At 44.8% G+C, this 25,041-nt stretch overlaps 1 protein-coding gene across 8 annotated transcripts in view; it reads left to right on the forward strand.

Moving 5' to 3' along the window:
• Window positions 1-25,041, forward strand: part of LOC139275011 (ETS-related transcription factor Elf-1-like) — a 256,795-nt gene that overhangs the window by 201,764 nt on the left and 29,990 nt on the right. For all 8 annotated transcript variants that reach the window (XM_070891865.1, XM_070891871.1, XM_070891868.1 and 5 more), the window contains 2 exons: window positions 15,603-15,686; window positions 17,810-18,002. In XM_070891865.1, the coding sequence (XP_070747966.1) occupies window positions 15,603-15,686; window positions 17,810-18,002 (277 nt within the window). The remainder of the gene's footprint in view (window positions 1-15,602; window positions 15,687-17,809; window positions 18,003-25,041) is intronic.

The following is a 25,041-nucleotide window of genomic DNA, read 5'->3' on the forward strand; positions in this document are numbered from 1 at the left end:
AAAGGATACACAGCTAGATAGGGAATGGGTGACCAACAGGAAGAGCAGTGCAAGAAAGCTTGTGCAGGGGTCCCCTGCGGTCATCCCCTTGCAAAACAGATACACCGCTTTGGGTACTGTTAAGGGGGATGACTCATCAGGGGAGAGCAGCAGCAGCCAAGTTCAAGGCACCGTGGGTGGCTCTGTTGCACAGGAGGACAGGAAAAAGAGTAGGAGAGCTATAGTGATAGGGGATTCGATTGTAAGGGGAATAGATAGGCGTTTCGGCGGCAACAACCGAGACTACAGGATGGTATGTTGCCTCCCTGGTGCAAGGGTCAAGGATATCTCGGAGCGGGTGGAAGACATTATGAAAAGGGAGGGTGAACAGCCAGTTTGTCATGGTACATATAGGTACCAACAATACAGGTAAAAAACGGGATGAGGTCCTACGAGACGAATTTAGGGAGCTAGGAGCTAAATTTAAAAAGTAGTACCTCAAAAGTAGTAATCTCAGGATTGTTACCAGTGTCACGTGCTAGTCACAGTAGGAATCGCAGGATAGCTCAGAGGAATATGTGGCTTGAGGAGTGGTGCAGAAGGGAGGGATTCATATTCCTGGGGGATGGGACCAATACAAACTGGATGGTCTGCACCTGGGCAGGACCGGAACCAATGTCCAAGGGGAGCATGTGCTAGTGCTGTTGTGGAGGAGTTAAACTAATATGGCAGGGAGATGGGAACCTATGCAGGGAGATAGAGGGAAATAAAATGGAGGCAGCAGCAAAAGATTAAAGAGAGAATAGTAACAGTGGAGGGCAGAGAAACCCAAGGCAAAAAACAAAGGGCCACATTACAGCAAAATTCTAAAGGGGCAAAGTGTATTAAAAAGATAAGTCTGAAGGTTCTGTGCCTCAATGCGAGGAGTATTCAGAATAAGGTGGACGAATTAACTGCGCAGATAGCAGTTAATGGATATGATGTAATTGGCAGCACGGAGAAATAGCTCCAGGGTAACCAAGACTGGGAACTCAACATCTAGCGGTATACAAAATTTAGGAAGGATAGACAGAAAGAAAAAGGAGGCGGGGTGTCATTGCTGATTAATGAGGAAATTAATGCAGTAGTAAGGAGGGACATTAGCTTGGATGATGTGGAATCGGTATGCGTGGAGCTGCGGAATACCAAAGGGCAGAAAACGCGGGTGGGAGTTGTGTACAGACCACCAAACAGTAGTAGTGAGGTTGGGGATAGCATCAAACAAGAAATAAGGGATGTGTGCAATAAAGGTACAGCAGTTATCATGGGCGACTTTAATCTACATATTCATTGGGCAATCCAATGCGGTGGAAGAAGATTTCCTGGAGTGTATTAGGGATGGTTTTCTAAACCAATATGTCGAGGAACCAACTGGACAGCAGGCCATCCTAGACTGGGTGATGTGTAATGAGAAGGGACAAATTAGCAATCTTGTTGTGTGAGGCCCCTTGGGGAAGAGTGACCATAATATGTTAGAATTCTTTAAGATGGAGAGTGAACATAAGAACACAAGAATTAGGAACAGGAGTAGGCCATCTAGCCCCTCGAGCCTGCTCCGCCACTCAACAAGATCATGGCTGATCTGGCCATGGACTCAGCTCCACTTATCCGCCTGCTCCCCATAACCCTTAATTCCCTTATTGGTTAAAAATCTACCTGTCTGTGATTTGAATACATTCAATGAGCTAGCCTCAACTGCTTCCCTGGGCAGAGAATTCCACAGATTCACAACCCTCTGGGAGAAGAAATTCCTTCTCAACTCAATTTTAAATTGGCTCCCCCATATTTTGAGGCTGTGCCCCCTAGTTCTAGTCTCCCCGACCAGTGGAAACAACCTCTCTGCCTCTATCTTGTCTATCCCTTTCATTATTTTAAATGTTTCTGTAAGATCACCCCTCATCCTTCTGAACTCCAACGAGTAAAGACCCAGTCTACTCAATCTATTATCATAAGGTAACCCCCTCACCTCCGGAATCAGCCTAGTGAATCGTCTCTCTACCCCCCCCCCCCCCCCCCAAAGCTAGTATATCCTTCCTTAAGTAAGGTGACCAAAACTGCACGCAGTACTCCAGGTGCGGCCTCACCAATACCCAATAAAGTTGCAGCAGGACCTCCCTGCTTTTGTACTCCATCCCTCTCTCAATGAAGGCCAACATTCCATTCGCCTTCCTGATTACCTGCAAACTAACTTTGGGATTCATGCACAAGGACCCCCAGGTCCCTCTGCACTGCAGCATGTTGTAATTTCTCCCCATTCAAATAATAATCCCTTTTACTGTTTTTTTTTTTTTCCCAAGGTGAATGACCTCACACTTTCCAACATTGTATTCCATCTGCCAAACCTTAGCCCATTCGCTTAACCTATCCAAATCTCTTTGCAGCCTCTGTGTCCTCTACACAACCCGCTTTCCCACTAATCTTTGTGTCATCTGCAAATTTAGTTACACTACACTCTGTCCCCTCTTCCAGGTCATCTATGTATATTGTAAACAGTTGTGGTCCCAGCACCGATCCCTGTGGCGCACCACTAACCACCGATTTCCAACCCGAAAAGGACCCATTTATCCTGACTCTCTGCTTTCTGTTAGCCAGCCAATTCTCGATCCATGCTAATACATTTCCTCTGACTCCGCGTACCTTTATCTTCTGCAGTAACCTTTTGTGTGGCACCTTATCGAATGCCTTTTGGAAATCTAAATACACCACATCCATCGGTCAACCTCTATCCACCATGCTCATTATATCCTCAAAGAATTCCAATAAATTAGTTAAACATGATTTCCCCTTCATGAATCCATGTTGCGTCTGCTTGATTGCACTATTCCTATCTTGATGTCCCGCTATTTCTTCCTTAATGATAGCTTCAAGCATTTTCCCCACTATAGATGTTAAACTAACCGGCCTATAGTTACCTGCTTTTTGTCTGACCCCTTTTTTAAACAGAGGCGTTACATTAGCTGCTTTCCAATCCGCTGGTACCTCCCCAGAGTCCAGAGAATTTTGGTAGATTATAACGAATGTATCTGCTATAACTTCCGCCATCTCTTTTAATACCCTGGGATGCATTTCATCAGGACCAGGGGACTTGTCTACCTTGAGATCCATTGGCCTGTCCAGCACTACCTCCCTAGTGATAGTGATTGTCTCTAGATGCTCCCTTCACACATTCCCGTGACCAGCAATTTTTGGCATGGTTTTTGTGTCTTCCACTGTGAAGGCCGAAGCAAAATAATTGTTTAAGGTCTCAGCCATTTCCACATTTCCCATTATTAAATCCCCCTTCTCATCTTCTAAGGGACCAACATTAACTTTAGTCACTCTTTTCCGTTTTATATATCGGTAAAAGCTGTTACTATCTGTTTTTATGTTTTGCGCAAGTTTATTTTCGTAATCTATCTTTCCTTTCTTTATTGCTTTCTTAGTCATTCTTTGCTGTCGTTTAAAATTTTTTCCAATCTTCTAGTTTCCCACTAACCTTGGCCACCTTATACACATTGGTTTTTAATTTGATACTCTCCTTTTATTTCCTTGGTTATCCATGACTGGTTATCCCTTCTCTTACCGCCCTTGTTTTACACTGGAATATATTTTTGTTGAGCACTATGAAAGAGCTCCTTAAAAGTCCTCTGCTGTTCCTCAATTGTGCCACCGTTTAGTCTGTGTTCCTAATCTACTTTAGCCAACTCTGCCCTTATCCCACTGTCGTCCCCTTTGTTTAAGCTTAGTACGCTCGTTTGAGACACTACTTCCTCACCCTCAATCTGTATTACATATTCAACCATACTGTGATCACTCATTCCGAGAGGATCTTTTACTAGGAGATTGTTTACTATTCCTGTCTCATTACACAGGACCAGATCTAAGATAACTTGCTCTCTTGTAGGTTCTGTAACATACTGTTCTAAGAAACAATCCCGTATGCAATCTATGAATTCCTCCTCAAGTGACACAGTTAATTCGGAAACTAGGGTCCTGAACTTAAGGAAAGGTAACTTCGATGGCATGAGGTGTGAATTGGCTAGAATAGACTGGCAAAGGATACTTAAAGGGTTGATGGTGGATAAGCAATGGCAAACATTTAAAGATCACATGGACGAACTTCAGCAATTGTACATCCCTGTCTGGAGTAAAAATAAAACGGGGAAGGTGGCTCAACCATAGCTAACAAGGGAAATTAAGGATCATATTAAAGCCAAGGAAGAGGCATATAAATTGGCTAGAAAAAGCAACAAACCTGAGGACTGGGAGAAATTTAGAATTCAACAGAGGAGGACTAAGGGTTTAATTAAGAGGGGGAAAATAGAGTACAAGAGGAAGCTTGCAGGCATCATAAAAACGGACTCCAAAAGCTTCTATAAATATGTGAAGAGAAAAAGATTAGTAAAGACAAACGTAGGTCCCTTGCAGTCGGGTTCAGGTGAAATTATAATGGGGAACAAAGAAATGGCAGACCAATTGAACCAATACTTCGCTTCTGTCTTCGCGAAGGAAGACACAAATAACCTTCCGAATGTACTAGGGGACAGTGGGTCTAGTGAGCAGGAGGAACTGAAGGATATCCATATTAGGCGGGAAATTGTGTTTGGGAAATTGATAGGATTGAAGACCGATAAATCCCCGGGGCCTGATCATCTGCATCCCAGAGTACTTGAGGAAGTGGCCCTGGAAATAGTGGATGCATTGGTGATCATTTTCCAACAGTCTATCGACTCTGGATCAGTCCCTATGGATTGGAGGGTAGCTAATGTAACACCACTTTTTAAAAAAGGAGAGAGAGAGAAAACTGGTTTGCCTGACATCAGTAGTGGGGAAAATGTTGGAATCAATTATTTAGGATGAAATAGCAGGGCATTTGGAAAGCAGTGACAGGATCGGACCAAGTCAGCATGGATTTATGAAAGGGAAATCATGTTTAACGAATCTTCTGGAATTGTTTGATGATATAACTAATAGAGTGGACAAGGGAGAACCAGTGGATGTGGTGTATTTGGACTTTCAAAAGGCTTTTGACAAGGTCCCACACACGAGATTGGTGTGCAAAATCAAAGCACATGGTATTAGGGGTAATGTACTGATGTGGATAGAGAACTGGTTGGCAGAGAGTTGGGATAAACGAGTCCTTTTCAGAATGTCAGGCAGTGACTAGTGGAGTGCCGCAGGGCTCAGTGCTGGGACCCCAGCTCTTTACAATATACATTAATGATTTAGATGAAGGAATTGAGTGTAATATCTCCAAGTTTGCAGATGACACTAAACTGGGTGGCGGTGTGAGCTGTGAGGAGGACGCTAAGAGGCTGCAGGGTGACTTGGACAGGCTAGGTGAGTGGGCAAATGCATGGCAGATGCAGTATAATGTGAATAGATGTGAGGTTATCCACTTTGGGGGCAAAAACACAAAGGGAGAATATTATCTGCATGGTGGCAGATTAGGAAAAGGGAGGTGCAACGAGACCTGGGGGTCATGGTTCATCTGTCATTGAAAGTTGGCATGCAGGTCCAGCAGGCGGTAAAGAAGGCAAATGGTATGTTGGCCTTCATAGCTAGGGGATTTGAGTATAGGAGCAGGGAGGTCTTACTGCAGTTGTACAGGGCCTTGGTGAGACCTCACCTGGAATATTGTGTTCAGTTTTGGTCTCTTAATCTGAGGAAGGACGTTCTTGCTATTGAGGGAGTGCAACGAAGGTTCACCAGACTGATTCTAGGGATGGCTGGACTGACATATGAGGAGAGACTGGATCAATTGGGCCTTTATACATTGGAGTTTAGAAGGATGAGAGGGGATCTCATAGAAACGTGTAAGATTCTGACAGGACTGGACAGGTTAGGTGCGGGAAGAATGTTCCCAATGTTGGGGATGTCCAGAACCAGGGGACACTGTCTTAGGATAAGGGGTAGGCCATTTAGGACTGAGATGAGGAGAAACTTCTTCACTCAGAGTTGTTAACCTGTGGAATTACCTACTGCAGAGAGTGTTGATTCTAGTTCATTGGATATATTCAAGAGGGAGTTAGATTTGGCCCTTACAGCTAAAGGTATCAAGGGGTATGGAGAGAAAGCAGGGAAGGGATACTGAGGGAATGATCAGCCATGATCTTAGTGAATGGTGCTGCAGGCTCGAAGGACCGAATGGCATACTTCTGCACCTATTTTCCATGTTTCTATGGTGGCTGAAGACTTTTAGCCCAGCACTAACTTATCGTGTAACATCCTCCTGGTGGCATTAGTGCAGGCATCGGATGCAAAGTTGCTGTCCAGAAGTGGCATTCGATCTTCCAACAGCTTCTGGAAGCGAGGCGAGTCCAGTCGGCATTGTGGGAAATTAAAAGGGCAATGCATTAAAAGGGTAATGCTTTCTGAACCAATAAAAATTGAAATGACGTAAAAAAAAAATGTAGGTTTCCGCCCTTGCGGCGTTTAAAAAAAAAATTAAGATTTAAAAAGTAGTCCCAAAGCTGAATTCCCTTCCGAACCTCAAAAAATGGGAAAATTGGCTCAGCAAGCCGGGGAAGGGGCACCCAGGGTCTTGCACGCAGCATTCCAGCATTATGCAGTGGGTCAACTCTGCAAGAGAGGTGCTCTACCCACAAGGGCAAGGAGGCCCTCCCAACGAACAACAATGTGGGACCATATCACCGAGGCCATCACTGCTAGGATAGTCTCCCCCAGCCCCTGGCTCCACTCCCCAAAAAGCTTCACGACCTCAGACCACTGGTCAAGGTCAGTGAACGCATCTTCAAAAGCCGTCTCCTTCCAACTGCAGCACTAGACTCTCACACTGCTCAACAACCCCCCACCCCATACAGTCAGAGCCACACATCCCAGTCCTATCCATACCTCACATCCTTGGAGGAGAGGGACCAGACCATTCTTGGCAAGGGCACGGCTGAGCCTTTGGCCAGCAGTGGGGCTGAAAGGATGCAGGATACTGGTATCTTCATATGTTAACCTCTTTCTGGCATGCACCGCTTGCTTTCCCACCCTCCCCTAATCATAACTCCACCCTTGTGCCTTCCTCATTTCCCAAGCAATGCAGCCTGCCCAGCCAGTGGTTGACCAAGAAGAGGAAGAGGAGAGTGAAGAAGAAACAACACCGTCACTCAATTTGACATTCCCAGCCATCAACTCCTCGAGGTCAATCAACAAGGACATTTGCAGTGTTACCCACTGAAAATCAGCAACCCTCCACCAGCCAGGTTGTAGCCACTGAGGTAGCACTGCATGACATCAGTAGAATAGGCAAAGGCACACACTCATCACTGAGAAAATTCATAAGAGTGATCAGTTGATTTCCTGATGTCATATTGGATGGATAGATGTATAAAGTTGGATTGGAAAGTTTGATTTGTGGTGGCTTGGTGGCTTTTACTTCAGCATCATGGGCAAGAGAATGCTGTGATTCTCAGTAAGATGTGGGACAAATATTGAAAGGGGAATTGAGTTTGTGGTCACTGGTATCATCCGGGATATCCCGGCTACAAGGAGTTGCATCCTTCTTTCGGCTTCCTCCTCTTCAATTTTTTCCTCTTCCACATCTTCTTCCTTCTGCAAGCAGAAGTTGTAAATCTGAAATGCAGGCAGCATCTTGACTGGAGACGTGAACGCTGTTTCTCTCCAGTTTTTGACAGGCAATATCCATGAAGAGGAGGAAGCCGAATTGCCTGTCCTGCTGAGTATTTGCAACATTTTCTGTCTTCTCAGAGTCCTTCCTTTACCATCCAAGGCTTTACAAGCGTCCAGCAGCACTGCCTGCATTGAAGCAAGCTACTACTTCAATAAAATCAAAAAAGTCCCAATCCAAAAGCTTAAATACAAACTTAGCTGGAAGTTGTGTGTGTCCCTTTAAGAAGTGCTGACAGTGCCACTGTCAATCTGCTGCACGCTAGGTTTACATGGCGAGCTTAGGACCAGTGGTGAACTCGGCACAAAGGTCCAAGTTCGCCGAGGTGACGTTAAGTGGTGTCACCTCACCCTCATTTCAATTTGCAGGGAGATGGATGTTACCGGCATCGCTGCTGGGCCTTGGAAAATGGTGGATGCCACGGGACTTGTCACCATCTGGCGAAAGAGCAGCGGTCGCCCTCTTAATGCAACTTTTTGCTAGTAACGGGTGGCATTTAGCCCCCCAATTCTTGGCCCTTACAATTTAAATTTAAAAAATAAATCCGGATATGTTAACGGGTCCAGTTTGGTTTTTTTTGTGGATCTATTGTATATCTGTTGTTAGTTGTTGCAAGGGCTTAGTCTCAATGGGACAAAATGAGATGCTGTTATTCGTTTGACTTTCAGCACTGAGTTCTGCTGTTAAGTGAAACCATAAATATCTTCAGCCAATGGACTATGAAACCATTTCCCAAGTCTCAATTTGTTCAACTTCTATTGAGAGTCCTGCAATAACATGTAAACATTTTATTTTCAGTTTCAGTAATAGAAGATTATTTCCACTGTGGTTGTCGTTTATACAGGTGTAACCAATGTCTGGTCACAGCAATTTACATTTCTTTTGTGCATTGCTGTGTTCACAAGAATCAGAATGTTTTACCACTCCAGTAAATACATTGACTTTTTTTTCTTGCATTTAGGTGAAATTATTGCTCAGCACCATTTTTAAGGGCAAATTAAATTAAGCATTACATCAAAGGCAAATACAGTCAATAGTCCTGGCTGTCCTCTTGATTTAGTAAAAATACAACTTTATACTTGGTCTTCACTGTTGTTGATGTTCCTGCTGACTTTTGCTCAATCAAACGTTGATTTGCAATCATCTCTACCCACTATCTTCTCCTTTCCCTTAATAACCAAGTTCCCTTCCACCAGTCTCTCTAATCCACGAGCTCGGGATTTACATTGCAAGGCACAGGATTTTTAAACTGGTGAGTGCGACGAGATTAGTGGGGCATGAGAAAACGTGGATTTTGTCCCTAAAATCCCAAGATTACCAAGATGCATAGTACCAAAGCACCATTGGCCAGTATGTTCACACCACATCAGCATCCTCTAGCTCCCATGTGCTATATATGTGAGCACCTCACTATCTCTGTAAATTCCTACAGCCATCCAACCCTCCAAGAACTCTCTGTTCGTTAAATTCAGGCCGCTTGTCCTCCACTTCCTTCGCCCTACTATTGATGGCTAGGCCCTCAGCCATCCAGGTTCTAAGCTCTGGAATTTCTTCCCCAAACCACCTTTAAGGTACTCCTCCAAACCTAACTCGTTGACCTGTCCTAATCTCCTTCTTTGGCTTAGTATAATTTTTTTTTTGTTTGCACTCCTGGGAAGCACCTTGTGACATTTTACTATGTTAAAAGGCACTATATAAATGCAAGTTATAATACAGTAGTACATGTTTATTTGCAACTTGCTCAGTTACAATTCCAGTTTTAACTTTCAATTGTGAAAATGTGTTTTATTGCAATTCCCTCTTGTGCAAGTGTGGCATGCAGAAGTCCCACTTTAACAAGACTAGTCACCTTTGAACCAAAGGCTTTTACCTCTCAATCTTATTTGTATTTGGTGGTCAATGTGCTCAAGAATGTGGTTTCCACCTGTTTTAGTGTTGTGTTGTGTGGGTGGGTGGGTGAGGGAGGAATGGAAGTCAAATTTTGCCTCTCCAGCTCTCATTCTCTCCTTTAAGACACTACTTAAATTTTACCTCTTTGACCAAACATCTGGTCAACTGTCCTTTCCTATTGAATAAGCTTCATCTCAGTAAGTAGAATGAGATTGGTTAGCGGTACTGTGATATTTGTGTTGCTTTCTGTCTAATATATTGTTAGCCAGGAAAATAAATCCTCTTATTCTATGCAAAAATACTGCTTTGGAAGAAGGGCTCGTGCACGGGACGTGAATCTCTGAAGGGGGGTGCGGCAAAAAGTTTTTGAACCTCTGCTTTAAGAAATAAGAGTTTATCTTCTTCGTGTATGTGACACTGTTCTTTATAATATATTGGGGAAGACAATGATGGGAGGGAGCCAAAGGCCTGAGAAATGGAGTGAGAAATGATGATAAAGCTGGATGCAGGTCAGGGTGAAGGCCATTTCTAAATCAAGAGGCTGGGGAATAGTATCTGCAGAATTAATAATTTAGGACACACTAAAATATTAAGCAGTTTTAAAAACAAAAAATAATAATCTGCACGTTAACTGGCAAGTGGAGAGAGTGACTTTAGTAACTCGTGATTGTAGCACCCATCCATCCCGTAACATTGTTAAAGAATTTATGTCTTATGTTACTACTCTGTTCTGCAAAAATGGGCAACTAAAACTAAAAATCAGGTTGTCAGAAGTAGTTTGTATTGATTCTTGTGTGTGCGGTGGTTTTTCCCAAACCACTTCTAATTCACTACTCTAACAACGCTGGTTTGACTGGATTTTTTTTTTAACTTTTGAGTAGCGGCAGTAGAGAATTCTTAAATCATCATGGAATTATAAAATATTTGATGCGTTTTCAACTTAGAATTTAATGAACAACTGTTCAGTTTAGGCAGACATAAATTGACAGTTGTTGTTATTGGAGCTGTCAACATTGGGGAAATATTCGGAGTAATATTTATGACCAGCCAGAGCATTGCAATAAGCAAGCCAAATTGAACATGTGAGACTGCGTTTATTTTTAAATGGGACGTCAGTCAAATTTAGGCCGCGTTTGTTTTTAACCAAAGTGATAGTCATTCAGTAAATGGCAGGGACTGTGTTGTGTCCTGTGTATGCTGGTAATGTACAAATCTAGGACAGCTTCAAGGTGCGACATTGGGTTAGCAGAGAGGTGTAAGCTTTTTGTGTGCATGCAAGGTGTTATCAGCTAGTTTTTTTTTCCTCCCTCTTGCATGTGAAGTCAAATTATATCCTGGTGCAAAACAAATTGGGACAGGTTAACAAAGCAGATAATAAAAGATATGGGGCTAAATTTTCCTTTCGTTTTTGGCGATTATCTCGGTGGTACAGCTGTTTTTGTCCGGCGAAAGTTTCCCCCTTCGTTTTTTTAATGGTATCGCCCAAATCTCAAAACACCCGCTGGGACCAAATCACCAGGGCGTAAGTTTGGCCTCAACGGAAGCCTGTCCAGATCGCTGAGGGAACCGCCCTGTGAAAGCAGCTGAGTAGGTACGTACTCTGCTAAGAAAGGTAAGTTAAAGGTTCTTTATTTTTTTTAATTGTAAAACGGCGATTAGGTTTAAAATTATATTGGGAATGTTTTTTTAACTTTTTGTGTGACTTTTTTTTTTAACGTTCCCCCCCCCCCCCCCCCCACCAGGCCCAACTGCAGCCTCGGACTAAATGAGCCTGAATTTCCCCAGCCGCTAGAGCGGCGTAGTTAGACGTGATGTGCCAACTTCATGGTGGAGAAAACGCACTGAAAACTTTCTGGGATAATTTGGCCGCTCCTGGATCCCTGTGGTCCCGTGGCATGGCGCTGCGAAACCTGCGGGGGGGCGAAGCTTGGGTTGCGCTTGCTCAACGCAGCCAGCAGGGGGGTGGGGCTTGGGCCCAGCGTATCTTCAAGTGCCGGCAGGGGGACACATGTCTGTTTGCGCAAGTGCGCAGGCACAATGCGCGTTGAAGCGCATGCGCAATGGACCAGGAACCTTGGCAATCGGCCATTTAAAGGGAGAGCGTCCTCAGTGCATCAGCAGCATTGGCAGTGGGCCATATTGGAAGGTAAGGTGTTAATATTGATTTTTGGATGGCTGAGGGAGTGGAAAGGAGTGTTGCATAGGTGCATGCAAGGTGAGAACTGTGTTTTCAGCATTACCTGAGTGTGAATCAGATACACCAATGACGCAAGACCATGCAACAAGAACAAAGAATTTCCTCCATGAGGAAGTGGAGAAACTAGTCACTGTCATTGAGGACAGATGGTAGGAGCTGGATATCGGTAAGAATGGTCCCACAAAAGTTCCGCCCAAAGAAATGAGGAGACGCTGGAACCTAGTTGCAGAAGAATTCTCCACAGGGGCGAATACCGCAAGAATTGGAAGCCAGTGTAAAAAGAAATGGCAGGACATTGGTCAATTAGTGAGTGTAAGTATTATCTTGAGTTTTAAATGAAATTGCAATTGTTACTGTGATCATCTGTATATGTCCCATCCATCAGAAGCTCACCATGTGGCAAAAATTATATTTTCATCTTTGCAGAAGAAATTGGCTGACAACAAAAGGGAGAGAACTAGAACAGGAGGAGGGCTGCCAAATCTGCACCAACTATCACCCCTGGAACAGAGGGTCGCTGCCTTGCTGAGTCGCACCTGCAGAAAAAGAATCAGCTTTGCATAAGCTGGGCCCACACGCGAGGGTGAGGGTCAATCATGAAAATGCATCGTCGCCCTTCAAATCAACCTGCTGACTGGCCTGCTCCGCGTGAGGCTACTCATTCCACCCATCCTGCCGCCTCCTTGCCTGCTAGCCATTTGACTGATCTGTTATATTTTGCAGAACAAGAAGATAATCCTGTACATCCTGAAGATCAACAAGAAGATCCAGATGCGTTCGCTCCAGACCAAGGGGGATGGGGGAAGGAGGGGTCCATAAATCTGTGATCATGGACGAATGCTGATCGTGATATGGATCAGTCCATGGTACAGGGCATCACTTTGTCAGACACCTCCATGAGCTCTGCCACAACATTCCTTGGTTTCACACCTTCCGAGGTTGAGGGTCCCAGTGGCGGTGGTGGAATGTAGGTTGGAACACCCAGGGCCCCACCGTCCCAGCCTGCGCCTCGCACTGGAGGGGTGCTGCTAAGCAGACCCACGGCGAGGAGAAGGAGAAGCCGACCAGTCTCTCCTGAGATGCAGCCTTCATCAGATGTACATCAGGTTATGTCATTGGGTGAGGAGACCAATGCCCTCACCTGATCACTCGTGGCCACTGTCAATGGGGTGTGTGATGAGGTTGCGACACTGTCGGGAGAAATATCAGCACTGAGGCGGGAACTGAGGGCGGGCATGTCAGAGGGAGAGCAAACGATGACAGAGGCCATGAGGGAGCTAGCTTTTGCAATAAGGGCACACAGGCCTGACAATCAAATGCCACTCCCACTGCAATCCCCACACCAGCCTCTGTTGGGACCCAAGCCGGGCCCGGCCTCTCCCTCCACCGCCACCGTCGCTCCTATGAGGAAGTGCACATTCCCCGATTATATGGGTGAGAGATGGGTGCAGCCTTTCTTTGCTGCTGTTCTTGTTCTTCTTGAAGTGCATTGTAAACTTTCCAATAAAAGATTTTTTGCATTAAAACTGAATCGTGTTCCATTATCACCACACAACATTTAGGAACAACTGTTTTTTTACCCTCACCCCTACAGTCATGCATGCATGCCGTCCCTAGCCCTGGCCGAAGAGCTAGCTGGTGCATTCTGCAGTCGGCAAGGCAGGACTGCTCTCTTTTTTTTCAGTAGCTGATTTATCTTTCATTTATTTTTGATGTCGTGAAGATGTTGTGCTGAAGTTGTTTTGATGATGTGCTGATGCTGTGAAGGTGTTTAGTGTTTTAGAATCCTCTAACTCACCAGCCCACCCCCCCCCCCCCTTATCTCTGGCTACCTGCGCTGATTCCTTAAATGTAGGTAAGTTTTTTCTGTGCCTACAAAAGTGGCCACATACACTGGCCTAAGTTAGTTTGGAGTAACTGTTAGGTGGCCAAATTTGCTTCTATGGCCAAAAGAGGTGTAAGCGGCTGGTTACGCCCCCTTTTGGAGAAAAAAAATTAAACTTAAAAAAAAACCTAACTGACTTACGCTGGAGCAAGTTAAATGGGAAAATTTGCGATTTTTAAGTTACTCCCAAAAAAAGCTACTTGCTCAAAAAAAAAGCAAGGCAACCCCTGGGGAAATTTGAGCCCAATGTTTTAAAAATGTTTTAAGAACCGCCCATTTTACTTGGTTTCCCCTTTAACCGCCGAGAATAATGGTGCAAGATCCATTTTCTCGCCGGGCGATTATTTTTAACATTAATGGAAATTTTTGCCAGCATTACTTACAAAACGTTAGCGGTTTTTCTGGGCGGGTAATTGGGCATTGAGGGGCTCTTGTGAAAGTCTAGCCCATGGGATCCTGGGCTTTATAAAAGGAGGCATAGAGTACAAAAGCCAGGAAAATGTACTAAACCTATATTAAACACTAGTTCGGTCCCAGCTGGAGTATTGTGTCCAATTCTAGGCACCACACTTTTTAGGAAGGAGATGAAGCCTTTGGAGCGGGCACAGAAAAGAGATTTACTGGAATGGTTCCAGAGATAAGGGAATGCAGTTTTGAGGATAGACTACAGAAGCTACACAATTGTACAAGGCCTTGGAGACCACACCTGGAGTACTGTGTCTCCTTATCTAAGGAAGGATATACTTGCCTTGGAACGACGGTTCACTAGATTGATTCCTAGGATGAGAGGGCTGTCTTATGATGAGCGATTGTGTAGAATGGGCCTCTACTCTCTCGAGTTTAGAAGAATGAGAGGTAATCTCATTGAAATATACAAGATTCTGAAGGGGATTAACCGGGTAGATGCTGAGAGGTTGTTTCCCCCGACAGGAGTGTCTAGACCTAGGGGGCACAGTCTCAGGATAAGGGGTAGGCCATTTAAGACCGAGATGAGGGGGAATTTCTTCACTGAGGGTTGGGAATCTTCGGAATTCGCTGCTCCAGAGGACTGTGGATGTGGAGTCTGAATATATTTAAGGCTGAGATAGCTTTTTGGAGTCTAGGGGAATCAAGGAATATGGAGATCGGGTGGGAAAGTGGAGTTGAGATCAATGATCAGCCATGATCTTATTGAATGGCGGAGCAGGCTCGAGGGGCCGTATGGCCTATTCCTGCTCCTATTTCTCATGTTCTTAAGCTTGGGGGGGGTTCTCCTTGGAACAGAGAAGGCTAAGAGAAAATTTGATGGAGGTGTTTAAAATCATGAAGGATTAAGATAAAGTAAATAAAAAGTAACTGTTTCCAATGGCTGAAGTGTCAATAACCAGAGAGCACAGATTTAAGGTGATTGTCAAAAGAACCAGAGGCGATATAAGAAAAAAACTTTTTAACGCAACAAACAGTTAGTATTTGGAATGCACTACCCAATAGGGTGGTGGATACAGACTCCATAATAGCCCTCAAAAGGAAGAAAATAAATACTTGAAGGGGAAAAAATTGGAGGGATATGGGGAAAGAGCGGGGAAGTGGGACTAATTGGATGGCTCTTCAGAAGAGCCAGCGCAGACTTGATGGGCTGAATGGCCCCCTTCGGTGCTGTAGTAATCTATGATTCTAACATGGGAGATAAGGAAAACATTTTTACACAGCGAGTTATAATGATCTGGAATGCGCTGCCTGAAAGGATGGTGGAAACAAATTCAATAGTAACTTTCAAAAGGGAATTGGATAAATACTTGAAAAGGTAAAATTTGCAGGACTACAGGGAAAGAGAATTGAAGTGAGACTAATAGGATAACTCTTTCATTCGCACAATGGGCTGGATGGCCTCCTTCTGTGTTGTATGATTTTAGTATGTTACAATTGCTGTTTTTTATTTTAGTCAAACCTTATTTGCAACAATCCCAAATAAATAATGGTAATGTAATTTGAAACTTTAAATGGTTTGCTTCCAGGGCGGAAACCCAAAGCTCCCCGTCCGGTCTCACCGGTGACAAATCCAGACTTCCCTGTGAAAAGGAAAAGCAAAGACGGCAAAGGTAATCTAATACAAAAAATATCATGTTCAGAAACATGGAGTTTATATTTTTTTAAAGATTCTAGTTGAAGGTTGCAACAGATGGTAAATTTGTCGAGCAGCCTCTGGGTGGAGCACCATTAAACCCAGATTATGGTTTATTGGCAGTCTCCTGATATATTTACATTCCTCACCAAAACTCTTGGGAAGAGAGGCTGAAGGGTCCGAAAAAAGACTTCATGATGCACATGCATTGCTTCTAAAATTGACTGATTAAAACAATCAGCAGTCAACACAAACTTTAAATATTAATTTTAACACTCAACTTCTTTCCTCACGTTTTCTATCAGTATTTCATATGATTGCAATTGATAATTTCACCACATCTGGCATTTCCGCACACAATGACAATAACAGATGTACATGGTAAGGGCATTAATCACTGGAGACACGCAACATAATGCACACCTGTCAACACATCATCTTTGACTCAAGATGGTTAAACTCTTCTGAAACAATAACAACTCGCACTTTCGTAAGTAGAATCAGTGACACATTGCTTTATTCTTTTGCACCTCAGTATATTTTGCGAGTTGATTTTCTCACACTTCAGTGCTTTTTTTTTTGTTAACCGTTAAAATTAAAAGAAAGCTAACTTCTGGATAGGACATCCCATCCCACAGGTGCAGTTGCATTTTCTTGGTTTATCTCTCGCAGATTAATTGTACCTCATTTTTACAAATTCCTTGTTAAGTTAGTGTGTTCCGAGCTCCTCAAGCATATGGGTGCAGTATAAAATCTGATTCGGGGGAATGCTTTTGAGGAAATTTGTGCTGTATCCCATAACCTTTTTAATGCTCAATTCTGGCACTCCATTCCTCAATGGTGTCTAACCTGCTGAAGTGCTGTAAAAGTGGACATGCTGTACTGGGGTTTGGCAACGATGGAGCCTCGCAAAGCACATCTCTGGTTAAAAATAGGTCATCGGTAGCAGTGTCAAACTGAGAACGTGGAACAGAATGGGTAATTGAGTTCCTGCGATCGCTCCCTACCCGGTGTCAGTGGAGCATGTCCAATTGATCAAAAATGTCGACCTATCCAGGCTCCAGAGATGTGCTTTACAAGAGTTTGCTTCTGGAAGTTAATACTGAAGTGAATTATTTTAGTACTGGTACATTCAAGAGGAAACTTCATTGACGCCTTCTCAAGACTTTTTCCTTTAAATCCTTCTGGCCTCCAGTAGACTGGAGGTGAGTGCACGCTTTACATTACAGCACTTCAACCGTTGACAGCCCCAGATTCAGCGTGGTGTTGAAATAGGAAAGAGATGGTGTTAATTTAGTCAGAGGGGTGGAAGGTTATCTCAGAATTTTTCTGAGGAATCCCAGGAGGCAGAAATGCTGACCATGGGTAATTGCTCTAGTTTCCTTTTAACCCTCTGTCCAAGTGCATGCCTCCCCTAGACAAAGTGCCTTACCCCAGTCCGAGTACATGCCCGCCTCAGCTGAAGTGCTTTACCCCAGCGCAAGTGCATCCTTCCTGCCTCCACCACCACCATAGATGGATTATTGTGCACGGATTGTTAACAGGTTTATTGGGTATGAAGTCACTAGTGACAGTGTCATGATTTCTGGATATCAGCCACTCCAATGATGTCCTTTGTAGTCTCTCTCTCTCTCTCTCTCTCGCTCTCGCTCGCTCGCTCGCTCGCTCTCTCGCTCTCTCGCTCGCTCTCTCGCGCTCTCTCTCTCTCTCTCTCTTCCTCGCTCTCTCTCTCTCTCTCTCTCTCTCTCTCTCTCTCTCTCTCTTTCCTATCTCTCTCTCTCTCTCTCTCTCTCTCTCTCTCTCTCTCTCTCTCTCTCCTCCTCTCTCTCCTCTCTCCTCCTCTCTCCTATCTCTCTCTCTCTCTCTCTCTCTCTCTCTCTCTCTCTCTCTTATCCCTCTCTCTCTTTCCCTCTCTCTCTCTCTCTTTCCCTCTCTCTCTCCCACCCCCCTCCACTCCCCAGCTGTTGTCAAAAATAAGATGCAGTATAAATAGTTCGTCCCATAAAATGGCTGCCACATGTGCTACACTTCACAGTAGTTCATTATATGGACAGCTTTCTCTTAGTGTGAAATTCTGACCTTGTTGTTAAATCATTGCAGGAAACACAATCTACCTCTGGGAGTTCTTGCTGGCTTTGCTTCAGGACAAGAGTACATGTCCCCGGTACATCAAATGGACTGAGAGAGAGAAGGGCATCTTCAAACTGGTTGACTCAAAAGCTGTGTCCAGACTCTGGGGCAAACACAAAAATAAGCCAGACATGAACTACGAGACTATGGGCAGAGCCCTCAGGTGTGTTATTTTGATATGATGTATAGTAACCCAGGATGTATCTGTGAAGGATCAAGTCTGTTACTGTAATTCTGAAAGAACAGCATTGTTGCCAGTGATTCGAGGTTTTCCACTGATCTTTCAGAAATTAAATAGTCTTTGTCATTCAAGCATCCCTCCCATCCAGTAGGAATGTGTCCAATATTGATTTTATATTTTTGTTTGTCCTGGTGCCATCGAAACAATCATCCCCTTTAAGTGACTCCCTGCTCCTGCTCTTGCTCTGTGTAAAGACCAAGAATCTGATTCTCCAAGCTCCTAGCACCACTTTTTATTCTATAAAAAGAGCCAGGCCATGCACTATTTACTGGGTTTTAGGAGAGGCAAGTACATTTTTTAGTTCTCTTAAATGTTGCATTATTTCTTGATGATTCTATTCCAGTAGATTCCTTGTGTGCAAACTCAGCGAGGCCAACTTTTCCAGAACAGTTGTCATTCTTGACTAATCTGGCAAAACTGCCCAATTTGGGCACAAAAAAAACTATTCTCAAAGCCTCAGAGTGCTATTTCTCATGTATTTAGCAGGACAAATGCATAAAGCAATAAATGCCTCTACAAAAATGTTTTCACCTAACCCAGTGAGGGGCACTTTTCCCTAATACAGCAGTAATATGATAAATTTCTAGCCCTGAGTATCCTGCTTCATTGATACCTACAAAATCTAGAGCTTGGTACTGTGGCATTCAAGCAGGGTCTCGGGCCCAAGTTTCGGGCCACGCCTAGAACGGCGCAGCCCTCACCTGGACACCCGTTTTTTGCGCCACAAAGTGCGCCTAAAAAAAACTTACAGATTCTCCGGCTCCCTGCTGGTCCTCTGGAGCCGGGCGCGGTGCAGCACGAGCTGTGGGGGGCGGAGCCAGGTCCCTGCGCTGAAAACAGTGCCGGGACCTCTGCACATGCGCGCTACAGTGGGCGCGCATGTGCAGTAGCTCCAGGCGCCCAAAACGGTGTGGGAGGGGCCCGAAGCACGCAGCCCCAAGCCCTGTCCGAATGGCCTCACTGGGGCTGCGTGCATAAGGCTGCCTCCCACGCCCAGCTCCTGCTTCCTCCCGACCCGACGCGACTCCCGCTTCCCCTCACCTCCCAGACCCGACCCAACTCCAACCCCTCGGACTGGACCCGACCCTCCCTCCCTCTCACCACCCCCCGACCCGACTCGCGCTCCTGACCCCCACCCCCGCCCCCCCCCGCCACCCGGACTGGACCCGACCCGACCCAACCTGACCTCCCTCCCCCTGCCCTCGACACGCACCGACCCGATCCGCCCCCCCCACCCGAACGGAACCGACCCGACCCGCGCTCCCTCCCTCCCCCCACCCCCCTACCAGAACCAACCCGACCTCCCTCCTCACCCCTCCGAGCCGACCCGACCCATGATCCCGACCCCGGACTGGACCCGACCCGACCCAACGCCACCTACCTGTAAATCTGGTGCTGGGGACGGGCCCTGCCTGTTCAGCCTCCCTCCCGCTTCTCCTTTCTCCCCCCCCCCCCCCCACCCCTTCTCCTTTCACCACCCCTTCTCCTTCTCTTTTCCCCCCCCCTCTTCTTCCCCCCCCCTCTCCTTCCCCTTCTTCCCGCCCCCCCTCCTCTTTCCCCTTCTCTCTCCCCTCTTCTCTTTCCCTTTCTCCCCCCCTTCCCCTTCTCCTTCCCCCCCTTCCCCTTCTCCTTCCCCTTCTCCTTCCCCCCCCTTCCCCTTCTCCTTCCCCCCCTCTTCCCCTTCTCCTCCCCCCCTCTTCCCCTTCTCCTCCCCCCCCTCCTCATTCTCCCCCATTCCTCCCCCTTCCCTCCCTCCCTCCCCCTGCTCCCCTCTCTCCCTTTACCCCCCTCCTCTTGCTGTCAGAAACACAGATACTGACAGACAGAGAGTGAGAGACACACACAGACAGATAGAGACACTGACAGAGACACACTGGGGCATCCTAGCACGCTGTTGGAGGGCTCCCGGTGCTGCAGTCGGTAAGTAGAAAATGTTTTGTTTTATTGATTTTTTATAAATTTTTTTTGATTGATTTATTGGTTGATTTATTGATTTTTTTATCATTTATTATTGATGATGGCTCTTTATTTGTAAAACTGAAGTGTTTAATGTTTGTAAACTTCCCTTTTAAACCCCCCCCATTCCCTGCGCCTGATTTGTAACCTACGCCTGATTTTTTTTTTAAAAGTGTAGACAAGGTTTTTTCGAGCGTACAAAAATCTTCACTTACTCCATTCTAAGTTAGTTTGGAGTAAGTTTTCACTGCCGAAACTTTGAAAACAGGCGTAAGTGACCGGACACGCCCCCTTTTGGAAAAAAAAATTCTGTTCCAAAGTGAAACTGTTCTAACTAACTAGAACTGGAGCAAACTAAATGCCGAGAATTTGAATTTCTAAGATACTCTGTTCTACACCAGTTGCTCCAAAAAATCAGGAGCAACTGAGGCCGAAACTTGGGCCCACAGATTCTAGCCCAGGGACACAATATAATTAGAGCAGGCAAGCTTTTATCGTCTCTTCTACTTTGGTGCCGTAATGATTTGGAGAAAATAATGGTGCCTACTGGGTTGAGTTTTGGCATTGCACCTCTTGAAGTATATATTGGCCTTGGAGGGGGTACATTGTAGATTCAACAGAATGATGCTGGGGCTAAAAGTGTTAAGTTATGAGGACGGGTTGCGTAAGCTTAACTTGAGTATAGAACATTGAGAGGTGTTTAAAATGTTATGGGATTTGATAGGGCAGGTACAGAAAAACTATTTCCTCTGGGGAACCCAGAACAAGGGGACACAATCTTAAAATTCAGGAGTGAAATCAGGAAGCACTTTTTCCACACAAGAATAGTCGAAATTTAGAAAATTCTCCCATAAAAGGCTGTGGATGCTGGGACAATTGGAATTTACTAGACAGAGTCTGACCTAACAAAAATCTATCAAGAGAGCACGGGTGGGTAAATGGAGTTGAGGTACAGATCAGCCATGATCTAATTGAATGGAAAAGCAAGTGTGAGGGGCTGAATGGCCTACTTGTCTTCCTAATGCTCCCATGCTAGCTGGATGAGGTCTTCATTTAGTCATTCAAACCCAGTAAGTTGCTACAGAAGGAGCTTGCCGAACTCTGGTCTCTCTCGCAACCACATTCTTGTTGCCAGGTTGGTGATCAGATAAGAACATAAGAAATAGGAGCAGGGGTAAGCCATCTGGCCCCTCGAACCTGCTCCGCCATTTAAGAAGATCATGGCTGATCTGATCACGGACTCGGCTCCACTTCCTTGCCACTCCCCATAATCCTTTATTCCCTTATCGCTCAAAAATCTGTCTATCTCTGCCTTAAATATATTCAATGACACCGCCTCTACAGCTCTCTGGGGCAGAGAATTCCATAGATATACAACCCTCTGAGAGAAGAAATTCCTCTTCATCTCAGTTTTAAATGGGTGGCCCCTTATGTCCCCTAGTTTTAGTTTCCCATGAGTGGAAATAATGAGCCACCTCATTATCTTATATGTTTCGATAAGATCACTTCTCCTTCTGAACTCCAGTGAGTATTGGCCCAACCTACTCAACCTATCTTCATAAGTCAACCCTCTCATCTCCAGAATCAACCTAGTGAACCTATTTCCAATGAAAATATTTCCTTCCTGAAATACGGAGACCAAAACTGCACACAGTACTCCAGGTGTAGCCTCACCAATACCCTGTACAGTTGTAGCAGGACTTCTCTGTTATACTCTGTCCCCCTTGCAATAAAGGCCAACATTCCATTTGCCTTCCTGATTACTAGCTGTACCTGCATACTAACTTTTTGTGTTTCATACACAAGGACCCCCAGCTCCCTCTGTACTGCAGCACTTTGCAATTTTTCTCCATTTGAATTATAATTTGCTTTTCTATTTTTTCTGCCACTCATCTTTGTATTATCAGCAAACTTGGCTACATTACACTCGGTCATTAATATAGATTGTAAATAGTTGAGGCCCCAGCACCGATCCCTGCAGCACCCCACTAGTTAATGTTTGCCAACCAGAAAATGACCCATTTATCCCGACTCTCTGTTTTCTGTTAGTTAGCCAGCCAATCCTCTATCCATGCTAATATATTACCCCCAACCCCGTGAACTTTTATTTTGCGCAGTAACCTTTTATGTGGCATCTTATTGAATGCCTTCTGGAAATCCAAATACACCACATCCACTGGTTCCCCCTGATCTACCCTGCTCGTTACATATTCAGAGAACTCCAGCAAATTTGTCAAATATGATTTCCCTTTCATAAAACCATGCTGACTCTGCTTGATTGAATCATGCCTTTCCAAATGTCCCGCTACTGTTTCCTTAACAATGGACTTCAGCATTTTCCCAACGACAGATGTTAGGCTAACTGGTCTATAGTTTCCTGCATTTTGTCTGCCTCCTTTTTTAAATAGGGGTGCTACACAAGCGGTTTTCCAATCCGCTGGGACCGCCCCATAATCAAGGGAATTTTGGTAGATTCCAACCAATGCACCCACTATTTCTTCAATTCTGCCAATTCTTTTAAGACCCGAGGATGTAAGCCATCAAGTCTGGGGACTTGTCCACCTTTAGTCCCATTATTTTACCGAGTACTACTACTTTAGTGATAGTGATAGTGATTGTATTAAGTTCCTCCCTCCCTATAGCCCCTTGATTATCCACTATTGGAATGTTTTTAGTGTCTTCTACCGTGAAGACCGATGCAAAATATTTGTTCAGTGTCTCTGCCATTTCCCTGTTCACCATTATTAATTCCCAAGTTTCATCCTCTAGGGGACCAATATTTATTTTAGCCACTCTTTTTCCTTTTTATGTACCTGTAGAAACTCTTACTATCTGTTTTTATATTTCATGCTAGTTTACTTTCATCATCTATCTTCCCCACCCACCCCCCCATTTTTTTTTTGTCGTTCTTTGCTGACTTTTAAACGTTTCCCAATCCTCTGGCCTCCCACTAATCTTAGCCACATTGTTTGCCCTTGTTTTCAGTTTGATACCATCCCTTATTTCCTTAGTTAGCCACGGATGGTTATCCCTTCTCTTACAGTCTTTCCTTCTCATTGGGATATATTTTTGTTGTGAGTTATGAAACATTTCCTTAAATGTCTACCACTGCACATCAACTGTCCTATACTTTAGTGTATTTTCCCAGTTCACTTTAGCCAACTCTGCCTTTTGTACCTTTGTAGTTTTCTTTATTTAAGCTTAGGAAACTGGTTTGAGATCCAACTTTCTCACCCTTCAACTGAATTTGAAATTTAACCTTGTTATGGTCACTCATTCCTCGAGGATCCTTTACTCGGAGATCATTTATTAATCCTGTCTCATTACACAGTACCAGATCTAAGATAGCCTGCTCCCTGGTTGGTTCCGCAACATACTGTTCCAGGAAACTATCCCGGCTACACTCTATGAACTCTTCCTCAAGCCTACCCTGGCCAATTTGCTTTGTCCAATCAATATGAAGGTTAAAGTCACCCGTGATTTTTGCTGTTCCTTTTTTACAAGCCTCCATTATTTCTTGATTTATACTCTGTCCAACAGTGTAGCTACTGTTAGGGGGCCTATAGACTACGCTCACCAATGACTTTTTCCCCTTCTTATTCCTTATCTCCACCCAAACTGATTCAACATCTTGAACTTCTAAGCCAATATCATTTTTCACTAACGCACTGATCTCATCCTTTTATTAACAGCGCTATCCCACCTCCTTTTCCTTTCTGTCTGTCCTTCTGAATTGTCAAATATCCCTGAATATTTAGTTCCCAGTCCTGGTCACCTTGCAACCACGTCTCTGTAATGGCTATCTGATCATACCCATTTGTATCTATTTGTGCTGTCAACTCATCTATTTTGTTACGAATGCAACGTGTATACAGATAAAGAGCTTTTAAATTTGTATTTTTACCTTTTTTTTTTCCTGCTTTGGCCACACTTTCTGTTTCATCTTTATGTTTATACATTCTGTCCCTTCCTGGCACATTCTGATTTTCATTTTCCCCAGTGCTACCCTGCTCTATTGCCTTCTCCTTATTCTTTGACTTTTAAAATTGTTGCTCATCTGGATCCTCCCCCACTAATTAGTTTAAAGCCTTCTCTACAGTCCTAGTTATTGGATTCGCCAGGACCCGAGTCCCAGCACAGTCTTAAGTGGTGCCCATCCGAACGGAACAGCCCTCTTGCCCCAGAACTGGTGCCAGTGTCCAACGAACCAAAACCCATTTCTCCCACACCAGTCTTTGAGCCACATGTTTAACTCTCTGATCTTATTTACCTTATGCAAATTTGCTTGTGGCTCAGGTAGTAATCCAGAGATTATTATCTTTGTGGTTCTGCTTTTTAATTTATCCCCTAGCTGCTCATAGTCGTTCAGCTGAACCTCTTTCTTTGTCCTTTCTATGTCATTGGTACCCATGTGGAGCATGACAACTGGATCTTCTCCCTCCCATTCCAAGTTCCTCTCCAGCCCTGAGGAGATGTCCTTAACCCCGGCACCGGGCAGGCAACACAGCCTTTGGGACTCACGCTCTCTGCTGCAGAGAACCTTATCTGTCCCCTACCACTGCAACGTTTGTTTTTACTCTTTTTTCCCCCCCCCCCCCACTTGAATGGCCCCTTGTACCACGGTGCTGTGGTCAGTTTGCTCATCCTCCCTGCAGTCCCTGCTCTTGTCCACGCAGGGAGCAAGAGCCTCGAACCTGTTGTACAAGAGCAAGGGCTGAGGTTCCTCCATCACTACATCCTGAGTCATAGAAAATAGGTGCAGGAGTAGGCCATTCGGCCCTTCGAGCATGCACTGCCGTTCAATGAGTTCATGGCTGAACATGCAACTTCAGTACCCCATTCCTGCTTTCTCGCCATACCCCTTGATCCCCCTAGTAGTAAGGACTACATCTAACTCCTTTTTGAATATATTTTAGTGAATTGGCCTCAACAACTTTCTGTGGTAGAGAATTCCACAGGTTCACCACTCTCTGGGTGAAGAAGTTTCTCCTCATCTCGGTCCTAA

This window comes from Pristiophorus japonicus, chromosome 10 (assembly GCF_044704955.1).
Source record: "Pristiophorus japonicus isolate sPriJap1 chromosome 10, sPriJap1.hap1, whole genome shotgun sequence".
Lineage (NCBI taxonomy): Eukaryota > Metazoa > Chordata > Chondrichthyes > Pristiophoridae > Pristiophorus > Pristiophorus japonicus.